At 33.6% G+C, this 16,376-nt stretch overlaps 1 protein-coding gene across 3 annotated transcripts in view; it reads left to right on the plus strand.

The window, feature by feature from the left end:
- ANO3 (anoctamin 3) overlaps positions 1 to 16,376 on the plus strand; it is a 434,237-nt gene that overhangs the window by 329,695 nt on the left and 88,166 nt on the right. For all 3 annotated transcript variants that reach the window (XM_039471298.2, XM_074401252.1, XM_003919928.4), the window contains 4 exons: positions 75 to 181; positions 2,780 to 2,835; positions 6,022 to 6,143; positions 10,699 to 10,833. In XM_039471298.2, coding sequence (XP_039327232.1) covers positions 75 to 181; positions 2,780 to 2,835; positions 6,022 to 6,143; positions 10,699 to 10,833 — 420 coding nt within the window. The remainder of the gene's footprint in view (positions 1 to 74; positions 182 to 2,779; positions 2,836 to 6,021; positions 6,144 to 10,698; positions 10,834 to 16,376) is intronic.

Genomic DNA, 16,376 nt, shown 5'->3' on the forward strand with positions numbered 1-16,376 from the left:
TAATGGAACTTGTAACTATTGCTAGATTCTGTGTTCTGCTTTGAATATTAAAACCAATCCCCTCATCTTAACAGCTTCATAATAAATAATAAGGACACCTTCTTCAGCAATGCTACTCGAAGCAGAATAGTCTATCACATGCTGGAGCGCACCAAATATGAAAATGGAATATCAAAAGTGGGTAAGAACATTAATTAATAACAGAGTAGAATTTGCTGATGCTATTTATTCCCAGAATTAGTGTTTAACAACTGAAGCTTTGCTTTAATTCATTAAATAGATGTGTATAACATATTGAACACAAACTCTATAAATATTCAATTTTCAGCCTTTTAATAAAATAAAAACACTCTTTTGAAGGTATTTGACCATAAGTATCAAAATGTGGAATGTGCAGATTCTTTGAAACAGAAATATTATTTCTTGAAATTTATCCCCCTCAAATAATCAGACTTTTGAATGACAAAATATACAGAAATTTGTTCATCATGGGCTTATTTGTAATGGATTTATCTGGAAATACCTTACATGTCCATGCTTGGGGACTGAAAAATAAGTTAGGCTGTCTCCATGTAAAAATTAAAATTTATTCATTAAAAAATGAATGAATTTTTAATGAATTAAAATTCATTCACTAAAAATTATGTGACATTTATTCACTCTTATTTTTAACATAAAAATTTCAAGCATCTATTATACAAAGTACATGACATAAGTCCTATATGCAGGGAGATTGTAAATTGTTTATGAGCTCCTTATTTATCAACTTCAAAAGACATATAGTTTATTTAGCCACAAACTATATGTCTCATGTAATTTCATTCCTAAACTCACATACATAAAAACACAAAAACTCTAGAAGATATCTTTTTAGAAGTTACCTCTGGAAGGTGAAATAAAAGCTAGTTTTAATCTTCTAAATTTTTTTGTGTTTAAATGTTTAGCCGTATGCTACAACATGTATAATACAAAAGAAACTTGAGAATGTTTCACCTAGAAAAGGTAAATAAAATGTAAAATTTATATAGAGTTGAGCAGAAAGCAACAGGTAACAAATAAGATATACTTTTAATATAAGGGTGACAAATAAAAGATGCTTGAAGGGATCAAATGTTAGTCACATCCTAAAAGCCTTGAAAATAAAAAGTTGACAGCCAGCAAAAACTTGCACCAATCTCTACTGATTTTATTGAAATTGAGTGTTATGTAAGTAAAATATACTATGTTTCAAGACAGCCACTTTTTAAAGAAAAACCATGAGACTCTGTTCTTCTTTTGATTAATAATTTATTTATTACTGAGCATTCAAAGCAGTTAACTCATATGCCTAAACCTTACCAAAAATAAAGAAATAAATTTAGTAAGTAATTTTTAAGTAAGTAAAAGTAGGCCAGTGTGCAATGGCTCAAGTCTGTAATTCCCGCACTTTTGGATGCCGAGGCAGATGTCACCTGAGGTCAGGAGTTTTTAAGACCAGCCTGACCAACACACTGAAACCCCATCTTTACTAGAAATAAAAAAATTAGCCAGACACGGTAGCAGGTGCCCATAATCCCAGCTACTAAGAAGGCTGAGGCAAGACAATTGCTTGAACCTGGGAGATGGAGGTTGCAGTGAGGTGAGATTGTGCCACAGCATTCCAGCCTGGGCAACAGAGTAAGATCCTGTCTCAAAAAAACCAAAGGAACTAAAAATAATGAAATCCAGAATATAAATTGAAAATGTGTCTAAATGTTAGTACTATATGCTTTTGTAGTCTTTTGAAATAAATATGGCATTATAAATAATGATAAGGGTATCATTCCCTTTGTAGAAAATACAGTAAATACAGAATAATTAAAATTAAAATTATTCCTAAATATAATTTTCACTTATACATTTAAACTGTTTATATGTGTATATACATATAAATATATACACATATATAAATATACACATACACATAAATTAGACTTTTTAGCACCTATAATTTTCTGTTTTTTAAAAATTCCATTATGAATATTTTCTCAAGGCCTCACTCTTTGAAAACATTATTATGAATAGCTGTACAATATTCTATAATAAAATTTATCAAATTACTATGATTTACTACAATAGTACCTATTGTAATTTATTGTACTATTAATATTAAATTATTTATCCATTTTAGATATGTAATTGTTTCTAATTCTTTACTGATATAAATAATACTGCAACAACAGTTGCTCATTTAGTATCTGTTCTTACCAGGAGTCTATGAGGGTGTCCATTTTGCTCCACACTTATCGAGAGGGAGGAAATTTTAATAAGTGTCTCATATTTCTATTGAGGTTTTTTTGGTTTGGTATTATACAATTAAGTATTTCTCAATACCAATGTATTTTTGAGGTTTTTCTTTTTTTTTCTTTTTTTTTTTTTGGTAGGGGATGGGGAGGGGGTGGGATATAGAATTTGTCTTCTTTCTTGACCAAACTTCGTTATTTGGAGAAAAACAAAAAGTTGCCTCTGGGTCACATGATCCTAAATAGGTGGGTTAAATGCTCAATATTTTATGATATGATAAAACAAATCAATGTAACAAGTTGCAAATCTTCATTTACTAATATCATAAGGACATAAGTAGAACCGGTATCAATCTCTTTCACAATCTCAATGTCCCCCTAGGTGATGTGGCTATGGAAGTCTTTGAGGTTATCTTAAAATTTTAAATTAATTCATTGTTCCCCATATATTTGTGTTGCTTCAGAGGAAATTTTTCATTGAAACTAACTCAAGAACTGTCCTTTTCTTCACTTTGCAGGTATCCGTAAACTTATAAACAATGGCTCATATATAGCAGCATTTCCACCACATGAGGTAATTTGGAAATGTAGTTTCCATTTTATAAACAAAGTTTTCATGCTCATTGCTTGGTCCTGTTGATTTCATTTGAATCTGACTGCCCACTCCCAGGAGAATTCAGTCTGTAGGTGGCCATAGGCCTTCTGTCTCCCCATTGTAATTTTGTGGCTGAACACTGTCTCCTCTGCCTCAAAGCCCATCTGCAATTTGCCCCATACTAGGATTCCTAGCCTTATCGGGGACATTCCTTCCTAGACACTACAGCTGCTGCCCTCTGCTCCAATACAGAGCTCCAAGCTTGATCCAACTTGAGATCCACACGATTCCAAACAGAGCAGATTCCTGGTTTGTGCCTACTACTTTGAAATGTCCGAAAATCTAAAACAAGCCCACCACAAAAACCTATAGCCAGCTACCTACCTATTGCTTATTATTTGCCAGATTATTACCCACCTACAATTTTTTTTCAATTTTACTTTAAGTTCTGGGGTACAGGTGCAGATGTTGCAGGATTGTTATAAACACGTTTTAAATAGAAATGCCTGCTCTAAGCTGCAGTGTACCCTGTCCATTCTAAATGATATTTGAGCCAACTTTTATTTCCTGACCTCTTTCTTTAAGTCAATTTCACATTTTAAGATAAGACTGGAGTCTTTACAGGTTTCACTTCTGAACTTTCAAAGACTATCACACGTCTATTTGTAAATCTATGACTGAGGACTTACAGTATATAATACAAGGCTGAGAAATTTGCAGTCTGGTATGACTAATAGTTGATAAAATATATTGAATACTTGCTATTTGGTAGTTACCTAAATATTTTATGTGGATTATCTCATTTAATCCTTGCAACAACTCTTTGAGATATACAATACTATTAACTCTGTTTTGTATATAGGTAATTGAGGTACAGAAAGGTTAAATATCAAAGGCACAGTTCTGAGCACAGGAAGCCAATCTCCAATGTTTATGTTCATTATGGTATAACTACTTATAGTAAGAATAGACATAATAACAGGAAATCTGTTTGCATATTTCATGTGCCAGGCCTTGTGCATGTATTTTCCCATTATTCTGAAAATAACCTGGAGGAGTAAATCTTAATATTTTCATTTTGCAGATGAAGAAACAAAGCTTAGAGAAATTAAACACCATATCAAATAGCACATAATAAACGGTAAAGTGTTCAGAATGGCAAACTTAAGGCCCAAGCAAAACCTCTGTAGCAAAGGAAGGTTTAACTTTTTCTCTGTGTGGGAAAGTTCATTTGACAGTTTTTTAATGTAAAATTTGGGACTTACTATAAATAAGTTATAAGTAATTATCATCTGCCCACTTGTATTTGTAATTTGGTTGAAATATTAATATATGGAATAAATACATGAAAAGAATAGAAAACAATGTTGAAATACAAGAAAGTAAATTAGAAGGTCAATAAAGTGAGCTCATTAATTTTCTGTTGATTTTAAATGCTACTGTTTGAGGTAAGAAAAATAAGGCTTATTAGGAGGAAAATGGAGTCATTGGCATTGACTGTAACTTGATTAAGGATAGTTCAAAATTTTATGCTTCCGTTTTTTCCTTAGTGAAGGAGGCAAGTGCCAGTCTCATATTTTTAGCTGTAGTTGAAGTTTGTGTTTACTTACAAAAAGGACAATGGCTAGAGGGAAGGAGAAGAAGTGTCTTGTGGAGTTTAGTATGAAAAGGAAAAATAAAGGGAAAAAGAAATACACACACACTCACATATGATTTGTCCAAGAATTTATAATTATATCAGACTGAACAGGCAACCTACAGAATAGGAGAAAATTTTTGCAAACTACCTATCTGACAAAGGGCTAATACCCAGCATCTATAAGGAACTTAAACAAATTTACAAGAAAAAAGCAAACAACCCCATCAAAGTAGATGAAGGATATGAACAGACACTGCCCACAAGAAGACATTTATGCAGCCAACAATCATATGAAAAAAAGCTTATCATCACTGGTTGTTAGAGAAATTCAAATTAAAACCACAGTGAGATACCATCTCATGCCAGTTAGAATGGCAATCATTTAAAAGCCAGGAAACAACAGATGCTGGAAAGGATGTGGAGAAAGATGAACACCATTGTGGAAGACTGTGTGGCAATTCCTCAAGGATCTGGAACCAGAAATACCACTTGACCCAGCAATCCCATTACTGGGTATATATCCAAAGGATTATACATCATTCTACTGTAAAGACACATGCATACATATGTTTACAGCAGCACCACTCACAATAGCAAATACTTGGAACAAACCCAGATGCCCATCAATGATTGAATAGATCAATAAAATGTGGCACATATACACCATGGAATACTATGCGGCCATAAAAAAGGATGAGTTCATGTCTTTGCAGGGACATGGATGAAGCTGGAAACCATAATTCTCAGCAAACTAGCACAGGAACAGAAAGCCAAACACCGCAGGTTTTCACTCATAAATAGGAGTTGAACAATGAGAACACATGGACACAGGGAGGGAAACACCACACACTAGGGCCTGTCAAGGGTTTGAGGGCCAGGGGAGGGATAGCATTAGGAGAAATACTTAATGTAGATGACGGTTGATGGGTGCAGCAAACCACCATGACTCATGTGTACCTATGTCCCAAGCCTGCATGTTCTGCACATGTATCCCAGAGCTTAAAGTATGATAAAGAAGAGAGAGAGAGAGAGAGAGAGAGAGAGAGAGAGAGAGGAGAGAGAAATAAAATCTGACTAGCACTAGTGGCTGAGGCCTCTTACATTTTTTTGAATGAGCACTTACTCTCTTCCTGGGACTGCATCACTTCTTAAAGCAAAATATATTTTTCTGAATTTTCTGAACTAAAGATTATCAAAATTTTTCTCTGATGATTAAGATAATGTGTTTATTAAAAGATCTTACATTCTAGACAGTAAAACCTTGAGTCTAGTTTACTTTAAGCTAAATGGGTCCCATTGTATTTTTTAAGTAATTTAACAAAAGATTTTAAAGTAATTATTAGACTATTTTTAATGAAAGATATGTAAAGGTATGTATCACATCATTCCAGTGATGGGCTTAAGTTTACCATTTCTGAAGTTTTCAGTAAGTTGTTAAATTATTCTGCAAGGGAAAATAGAGTTCTTATTCAGTTCAAATTTCACAAAAGAATAGACCCCAATGTATCTTACTTTATCTGCTGCAGGGAGCCTACAAGAGTAGCCAGCCCATTAAAACCCATGGACCTCAGAATAACAGGCATCTATTATATGAGCGCTGGGCACGCTGGGGAATGTGGTATAAACATCAGCCTCTGGATTTAATCAGGTACTACAAATGGAACAATCATGAAAAGCAAAATATGCTGTTTGTTGTCATTGTTAGACTTGGAATTATTTATTGTACTTATCAGTGAGGATGCAAGCTTCAAAAAAGCAAACACTATAAGATTTTTCAGTAAAAGAAACTCAGTGCAGGTAATTACCTATCCAGGGGATGGGAGCACTGAGAAATCAAACAGGCTTTGCAAGGTGTCCAGGGGATTAGCAACAGCAAAAAATTACTAACACTCCTTAAGGCTGGAGAGAAATTGGAATAAAAATGTATTACCGTAACCCAATACCTGTATACCATTACTAGGGCTGCCATCAGAGAGACGAAAGTAAGGAGGAGGGTGGAGCCATGGAGGGGTCATAGAGAGGGAAAAAGGTCCTGGCTTATCTCTTTCTTCTACCTTTGAGTGGTTTAGTACCTTCTGGCTCAACTTAACCAGAAGTAATTTAGAGTAAAACCTGACTAAAATTTCTAACCCCCTCCCCAAAAAAAAATGGATCTAAGAGCAAAGAGGAAAATGACTAGCACATGTTTGTATATATTTATTGTTCATCAAAGATCTACTCTATTCCAGGATGCATATTCTAGTAAGTAACTGCCTTCAACTTGAACTAGTCTTGAAATATTATTGTATTCATGATTTATATTATTTATTTTGATGGAAGAGAATTTGTTCTTTATTTTTGGAAATCATGAAATCTGTATTAACAAGGACTTAATCAAGTCTGTGGTTAACTAGAAATATTTATAGAATGAAAGAAAAGGACCATTTATATTATATATGTTAATATTTTAAGCTGTTTATAAAGTATAAATATCAAGAATAAATCATAGCTGAATCCATCAGTGCCCCAACATAAAACAGATGGACACTGAGAGGGGTACTTGTAGAGATTTAATAAAAAAACTATATACAGAAGCATAAGCCAGGGTCAAGGGAGGCAGTGATGGATGAGGAAGCTCCCAGAAACTAGCACAGCTGGAAGTTGCTATCAAACCTAGATCTTGAAGGGGCAGGGGGAGAAAGCATTTGGCAGAACCTGTCGAAATCTAAAACTATAAAAATGATGGGTCATCTGAAACAAGCTATGACCTTAGAAAGAAAGCAGCCATGGCGAAACATGGCCCAATAGGGAGGAAGCCAGGTTAATAAATACCCCATCTCTTTTATCTTGCCCTCTGATCTCCTGCTGGCACATTCAGTTGGTCAACAAGTCCATCAGGAAGCCAGAAGAAAATAAGAAGGAACGAAGCTTATAGAGTCCATGGAGGTAGCTGCCTAGTACCTATAATGAAAGGAAAAAAGTAGAGTGTGGATCTGGAAATACAGAGGGTAAACATCCACCACCAAACCCTTTTAGTTTCAAACATTAAGTACTTGGGTATATTCAGAACCAAGATGTTTTATTTCTTAGTCAGGTGATTACAAAAAATTCTCAGATTTTATTTTATACAGATGGAAGAATTATTTTAGAGAGAGAATAACGGAGTGAAATGTGTAGGTTCACAAAGCATATCTATTAGGAATGAAAATGAAGTTAGGATTTACAAGCATGCATTTTAGTGTAAATAATTACACTTACTTAGCTTATTTCACTTAAGATAATGTCCTCCAGTCTTATCCATATTATTGCAAATGACAGGATCGTATTCTTTTTTAAGGTTAAGTAGTATTTCATTGTGTATATATACCATATTTTCTTTATCTATGAGGCGGAGAAAAACAAATACTTCATAATCTCATGTATGGGTAGAATCTAAAAAAGTTGAACTCCTAGAAGCAGAGAGTAGATAAGTACCTACCAAAGGCTGGGGGTAGGGAGGAGGCAGAGACTGGGGAGGTGTTGGTCAAAGGATATGAAATTTGATTAGGAGAAATGCATTCAACAGACCCATTGTACAACATGGTGACTATAGTTAATAATAATGTATTGTATTATTGAAAATTACTGAGTATATTTTAAATGTTCTTACTATAAAATAAGGATAAATATGTGAGGTAATACATATGTTTATTAGCTTCATTTAGTCATTCCAAAATATATACATATTTCAAAACATCATGCATGCAATAAATATATACAATTTTCTGTTGACAAAAAATAAATACTTGTGTTACCAAAATTGAGATGGTGATGAGGCAAATATGGATATTAAACTATTTATGTGTAGAATCTTCTACAAGGCCCACTTTTCTACATCAAGCAGATTGTCTTCAGATTTGTGACTACTTATTTTGAGTAAGTTGTTCTTAAAACCACCCATTTTTGAGGACATGTTTCTCTTATTGTGTTGCTTCCTATCTGTAGTGAGAGAAAGAGGGTTTTTAGAGTTGGATTTCTTTATATTCTTTGGTTATGGATGATGGAGAACCATAGGCACAACCTGTATTGTCTCATGCTGAATAAAGTTGTTTTTTAGTAGTAGATGAAAAGTCAGATACAGGCAATTTCTTTTTTTTTTTTTAATATAAATAACCATTTCTGGACATGTGTCTATGGTTTTTCCTATTTTAAAAATAAATTTAAACATTTGTAGCTAAGGCCTACTTTAGTTTCAGTCTGTTTTTCTATGAAAAATATTTGAAGCTAAAAAGAGCACATATTCAAAATCATCAGCTACAAAACTTGCTTAGCAAAATTATTGTATGGCAATTTTAAAAAATATTTCACAATTGGCATTGGAGGCATTTGTATTTAAAAACAGTATTACCAAAGGAAACAATTCTAAAAGCATAGATTTCCACATTGTTTTGTTTTACGATAGAAATTATTTCAGCAGCAGAATTCTATCATTAGAGAAATATGACACAGGGCACAAATATATAAAAAAAAAAAAAAACAGATAAAAAGAGAGTAGCTATGGTTGAAGTGTGATGAGGAGTTACAGCAACAGCAGCCCCCTCTTCCTCTCTCTTCCTCCTTGCTCTCTTTGGAACACAGGAATCATAGAAGGTTGTGAGTACCAGTGGTCCAAGGCAAGGACATTTTTCTTTAGCCTCTTTTACTTGTCACCAGCTCCTTCTTCTCCTGACACAGATCTGAAAACTATTTTTACTTAGGTGACTATACTTCACCAAATAATATTGTTGTTTCTCTTCACCTTCAACAATGTGTAATTTAAAATACCGTTATTGATATCAGTATGATATAGATAATACTGTCTATATAAGCTCAATTGTCTCTGCAGCCTTCTGTCATCATAATTATAAAGGTACTCTATTGTGTTAGTAACATGTGCTAAAAACTTTGCTCCACCCCACAGAGGAACATTTGTTCAAGAGAACAAAATGGTTTTTTAATACCTGTTAATGTAATAAGTTTCCATTTCAAAGTAGAATATTATTATTATATAAGAAATGAATGTTCTATTGATCTGTGTTTCCTAGGAGAGATAAATAAAATGAAAAAAGATGGAGAAATGATGCTTAATGTAGGATTATTCCAGGTCTACACCCAGTAGAATGTGCAAAAGATTTAATCGGCACAATACAGAGAATGAAGCGGAAAGAGATTAGTTTACAGAAAGAGAAGCCTTGTTAAGGAAATATGACAAGAGAATTTTCTTAGCAAGAATCACTGCTCAATGCAGTATTTCCAAATGAACTTTAAAGTGCCAATCTTTATTGAAGGAACAAAACTGTCTGTGTTAATTAACAATCTTTAGAAGATGGAGACCAAATGGTAGTAAAGAAGTGAGGAAATTGTCATTTTTTACCAGGCCTTTAATATCACCAGTAGGTTAAGTGAAGAAAGAGCTATGGAGTAGTTATTAGAGATGCCTTATTCCTCTGCCATTTCAATTTAAATAATATTCATCAGCTAGAGGGGAGTAAAATTCATTAACTCTCTTAGCGTCCTTCAGTACTTCCTGTGACAGGTATTAGTGAAGCAACACACAGGTCAACCTTTAGCGGCTTACGATCGTATAGGAAGGAAAATGAATGGAAGCATGGCCGGTAATTGTCATACATTTTTGTAAGTTTAGGGACAGCATTAACCAGGGTTAATATTGTGTGCTTTGGAAACTGCAGAGTTGAACTTTGTTGAGGAAGGTGTGACATAATGGTGCACATTGTGTCTAGCATAAGGATGTGTGGTTAAGGTGCAGATGGAGATGAAAATCTAAACTGCTCTCAGCACCCACCCAGAGGGAAGAGTTTTTTCTAATTTGCATGAACGCTATATTGTTTAGAGCAGCTCTGTGATGTGAAGAATGAGAAGGGTTGCCAGTAGGAAGGTGGAAAAAAGCAAGAATTGGGTTATATTAAGGCTTCTGAGCCATATTAAGAAGTATGACATACACATAAATACATGTGACAGAATTGCCCCTATAATGAAAATGTTTAAAAATAAACACAGTTACCGTTCTTGGATTCATTAACAAGCAGGAGTATTAGATACTCTAGGTGGAGGTGAGGAGGAACACTTAGGAGATACTCTAAGTGTAGCCTCAAGTTTCCATCTGAAATTCTGACTAGGTGTGGCATTCATGTTTGTAATATTGCTTGTTGCCTTAACTCAGTCTAAGGATTTGCTTTCTCATGCAGGCTATACTTTGGTGAGAAGATTGGACTATACTTTGCTTGGCTGGGATGGTATACCGGAATGCTGATTCCTGCAGCAATTGTTGGCTTGTGTGTTTTCTTCTATGGATTATTTACAATGAACAAAAGTCAAGTGAGGTAAGCTATTAAGAGATCTATTAAAAATATTTGGCCTGTCTTCTGAGTCGCCAAATTTTAATGATAATGCTGACTATAAAAAAACAAATGGTTGATGATACTGTAATTTAATTTATTTGCTGTTTCTGTTTTTTATTTTTGTTTCTGTTTTTGTTTTTGTTTTTGTTTTTTGTAGGAAGGGAACACTATTATAAAAGGTTATTTTAATAATTTTTTGTGCAGACTCTCTTGGGTAAGTTCCAAGATGTTTATGTCGAATTTCTCTTTCTAGTATATACCACATAATAATTCAAAAGTGTCATAGTTTTGTGCAATTTACATTTGCATAGATTTGTTAATCTAGAATGCCCTCTCAATATATTCATCCAAATCATTATAATAGCTATAACAATTTCAATTTTTAATTTACCAAGGCCTTCCAAATACATTGTTTCATCTGCTGTAACCTTCACTACCACCCTTAGAGATGCACAGCCCTTTTTGCACATGTGGGAACCTAATATACTTTAAGATGTCTAAACAAAACAATTATACCACATAAATCTTGCTCTCAGCAGCCTCCTCTGCTCTCCTGAGTTCATGACAGAACATATTTTCTACTTTATTATTACTCTCTGGAGAAATAAAGATTTATAAATTGTATTTAGCATCCACTTAAGATATAAAGATGCCAGTGAAATTGGATTTAACAAAGGTAAACATATCAAAATGGTGATGCCTCTGTTAAAGTTGAAGTGACTTAAGATTTGGAAATAGGAATAATACATTATCATTTAGCAAGGGCAAGAGTCACCCTAGCATTAAATAATCTTAACATCAAGTTCTATTTAATAGATCACAAGCATATCATCAACTTTAATTTTGTATGATCAAATTCAAAATGTGAAAAATATCTCTCCTCTTTCTTTCAAAACTGAGCACTTTCTTCTCTTTTGGTCCATCTTTTAACCATGGCCTTGCTACTTGATGCTAAACATGACAGTTAATGCTAAAGTTATATTCTTCATGAGATCATAGAAACTAATTTCACTGAATTTTTGTTAACAAATATGTATATGTATGTATGTCTATAGCAATTTTGCTTTAAAACAAAACAGCTTTATTGTCCTAGAATTAAATCCTATTCAATAACCAAGTTGCTTGATTTGATATCTCAAGCTCCCCTTATTCTTCATGAATGTTAAATGATAAATATCATAAAAACAAAGAAACACCTACTGCTCAAACTCATTTGATCTAGTCATGGGTTTATTTCAGAGTTTTGCAAACTCACTACCATCTTGCAAGGCAGCATCTTCCTGAACAAAATTCTGCCCACCGGAAACATCCATTGTTCTTTTGGGCATTTCCCTGTACTCTGTTCTATCAGTAACATCTGGAGCTCAGAAGAAAGGTTGTGGTTTAGAGTTACAATTAATTGGAAAAAGTAAACACCCTTTTAAAATAAATTTTAAAATATGTAAAATGATTCTTCAACAGCTACTGTTCAAGCTGGTTCTGTGGAGAACATATCAACAACATTTCAGCATATGATGTAGACTTCCCCCCTCCACCACCACAAAGCTGAAAATGAACAAAGAGGAATGAAGGGAGTAGATTCACTGTTTCTATTGATTTATATACCAGTGGAGTAAATTAGGCTTTTTTTTGTATGAGATCATTATTCTTTAACCTTTAGTACAAGGAATGTTTTAAAAGGCATTACCGAACTCTTTTCTTCAGTGCTCTATGGTATTATATTACTCCCACTTCCGTCACACTATAATTAAGATCCTGTCAGACTTTCTATTCTAAACCAAGATAAGCAGCCCTGAATATCTTGACTCAAAATTTGGGGACTGAAATTTTCCATTCAAGGTGTCAGACATGGTTGAGTTGTAGGTGTTATCATGGTGGGTGAGGGAAGGAAAGCAAGCTCTTATTTTGTATTGACTTATGTTAGTACAATTTTATTAAGCTCTTTTTTGCTTGTTGCCGGGCAGAGAAATGTTCCAAAGCTGCAGATGTGGCTCTATCAGTTATGTTTCTACCAGCTACGTTAACTTAAGGTCATGTTTCTTAATTGCCCTGCAGTTCATCATAGAAGTAACTAGCAATCAAGTTTTAGGTGACTGTATATACATGTATGTATAAATTTACATGTATACACTGGTCTTACATAGTGAAATATGGTCATGTCTGTGCCTGGGAAAAGATACAGGAATTTGAAAATGAACAGACAGGCACATGTGGCCTGTTTTTCCCTGGGTTTCAGGAGCCAGGAAACAGCTGAAACCACAACTCCCTGGCCTATTCTTGCCTCTTCAGCATCAGAACTCACCAATAAATTAATGTGGTTCTCAATATTGACCAGATTTTTAAAAGTCATTGCTTCTTGGAGGATTTCCAAGCCCTTTCTTGACACTATCCTTAGTAATAAGAGTTTCTTCCATTTATGAAGTACCTGAATGTGTAAAGTATATTGTAAAAATGGTAAATCTAATATCCCAGTTAGATATCACCATTTAAAGATGAAGAAATTGATCCTTTGAAAAAAAAGTGATTTGTTCAGGAGACTATATCTAGTAAGTGTTCAGCTAAGTTTCAAACCTATTTCTGTTTTTTTAATTATCAATAATATTAACAATTTTATAATATATAATTAATTAGAGAACTAAGTCAATCATTGTTTTATTAATTTAGATTTAATTATCAATGTATTATTAATAAATATTTATTAGTGATGAGAACACAGTGTGAGATCTACTTCCTTAATAAATTTTTAAGTGCACAAGACAGTATTATTGACCACAAGCACAATGTCGTACAGCAGTTCTCTGGAATTTATTATTCTTATATAACTAAAATTTTTGATCCATTTCACCCTCCATTCCTTCCTCCTCCTAACCAATGGCAACCACCATTTTACTCTGGTTTTTATGAGGTTGACTATTTTATATACCTCATATAAGTTGAATCATTCAGTATGAGTTCTTCTGTGACTGGATTAATCCAGTCAGCGTAATTTCTTCCAGGTTTATCCATGTTATCACATATGGCAGGATTTCCTTCTTTTCTGAGACCAAATAACATTCCATTGTACATATATACCACATTTTCTTTCTTCATTCATCAATCAGTAAACATTTGGGTTGTTTCCGTATCTTGGATATCTTTAATAGTTCTGAAATAAATGTGGGAGTGCAGACAGCTCTTCCAGATCATGATTTCATTTCTTTTGGTTATGTATTCAGAAGTGGGATTGCTGAATCATGTGGTAATTCTATTTTTGATTTTTGAGAAACCTCCCTACTGTTTTTCATAACAGTGGACCATTTTAGATTTCTACCAGCAGTATACAGGATTGCAATTTCCCCACATTCTCACCAATACTCACTTTTCTTTTTTAGGTATAGTAGCAGTCCTAACAGGTGTAAGGTGATCTTTTATTGTAGTGTTGATTTGCATTTCTCTAATGATTATTTCTGATTTTAAAAGCAATGATTTATCGATAATGCCCTACTGCTTTTCCTTACACCTAGTTTCACACTTTCCCCAAAAAATGTGTACTACAAAGCACGTATGTTATCTTCCATTCTTTGTCATTTTCGCTGGATTATAAGGAAGCATCAGGACCCTCAAATGAGTGGGTCCAGACATCCACCCCCATATCGAAAACTTTCTAGCTACTTTTATCCTTAATTGGTAGTAATGATTGTTTCTTTGAAATCACACTTGATTTGTATATTTAGCAATAAATAAATACAAAACAAAAGAAAGCTACAATTTGAGTGATTGTTTAGATAACACTGCAAAAGAAATGAAGAAACTCTCATGTTGGGCACTCTCCCTCCCTCTAGTGGTTAAGTAAAGTCAAAGAAACTTGTGATACTCTTAAATGCCTTATTTTAGACTAAAAATTGTCAAAAATTGTTTGATGTTTTTTGTGAATCATGTATTGAGTTGAGCTTTGTGTAACCTTCAGAAAATTAATATAATGATTCCGGCAGTAAAATTAGGACCCAGTCTAATGATGGGAATTCTAGACTTGGTGCTTGAATAATCTGGGCTTTCGATTGATCACATTTGGAAATTGAGAAAGATTATGTCACATAAGCCAACTTCAGTACCCTTTTAGTGTAAGATTCTAGTGCAGGACGAATTGTATCATTTGTGAAACAATAAATTTTTTAAAAAGCTCATTTCAATTAATTTTTTAAGAAATATGTTAATAGTTCTTATTCCTACAAATTAATAGTATTGATATAAGAGAAGATATAATCTTCTCTTTCTTGTTGCTTTTTAAAATGTATATTTTATCTGCTTTCTCCCACTTTATATAGACATCCTGTTTACTAGTAAGATAAGTATGAAAGTAGAAGTATAGACCCATTCCATCATCATGATCAGTAATAAATTATTATTTGATAGAAAAGTTCCCTTATGAAAAAAACTTAGCTCTCTTTTAGATATAATTGATGTTCCATATAAAATATGAAACAAACTTTATCTCTCTTTTAGATATAATTGTTGAAGAACTGGATGTACAATCAGAAAAACCTAAGCTGGGGATTCCTGAAGTGTCTCTTGCTAGCTCTGTAATCTTGAGCAAGTTCCTTAAATTTAAGATTGTTACTCTCTTTTTACTGGAGATAATTACCATTACCTGAGATTGGAGTAAAGACTAAACAATTTCACAGACATGGATTTATCTTTCCCCACTGTAAAGCATTATGTTACTATGGGACATCATCTTGATCCCCTCTTTGGCTTGAGATTATATACATCTTACACTTGAAATACACATTGAAACGCACATGCATTATTTGTGGTTCTTTTTTTTTTTTTTGGTTCAAAGACAGACATGTAAAAACAACAAATCTTGTTCTAAACATTGCCAGTTAAATTTTTGTTAAGAGTTGAATTTCCAGACACATTTTCTAAAGCCTTTAAATTCCTTTCAACATTTCCAGAGTTGATTTAGTTAAAGACAGTTAACTTAGGGGATACTAAATGAGAAAGGGCCATTTATGAGAGGAAAGGGCTCAAAACATTCTTAAAATAAGTTGCTGAGACCTGTGAGTCTATGAGGCTTTTCGGAAATTGTTATTGATGTGTTAGTGCTGTCACAAAGTCATCTAGAATGTATGCTGAGAGGTTTTCTAAAGGCAGTGGATGTAAAACTGAAGAGACGTGTCATAGAGTTACATTCTAATAAAGAACATATTTACATAAATATAAACTACAGCATGTCATTGTGACAGTGTATGTCAAGGCACTGCAAAAGGCCCTCCAAAACAAACAAACATAAAAAACAATTATTTTAATCTGCAGTGAACATTCTGCACCAACAATATGTATTGCAGTGGGTGTTATAAATTGTGTGGTCACTAGACTTGAGAAATCCAAATAGGTTTGATTCCAGCTCAGCCACTTCCAAGCCTGTGAGTTTGGCTAAAACTTCATCGGTACACCTCACAAAATTATCCTGAGGCCATAAAATCATGTATAAAAGTGTCATTGTAGACAAAGTTTCACCAGTATCACACAAATATAAAATGTGG

Source organism: Saimiri boliviensis, chromosome 6 (assembly GCF_048565385.1).
Source record: "Saimiri boliviensis isolate mSaiBol1 chromosome 6, mSaiBol1.pri, whole genome shotgun sequence".
Classification (NCBI taxonomy): domain Eukaryota; kingdom Metazoa; phylum Chordata; class Mammalia; order Primates; family Cebidae; genus Saimiri; species Saimiri boliviensis.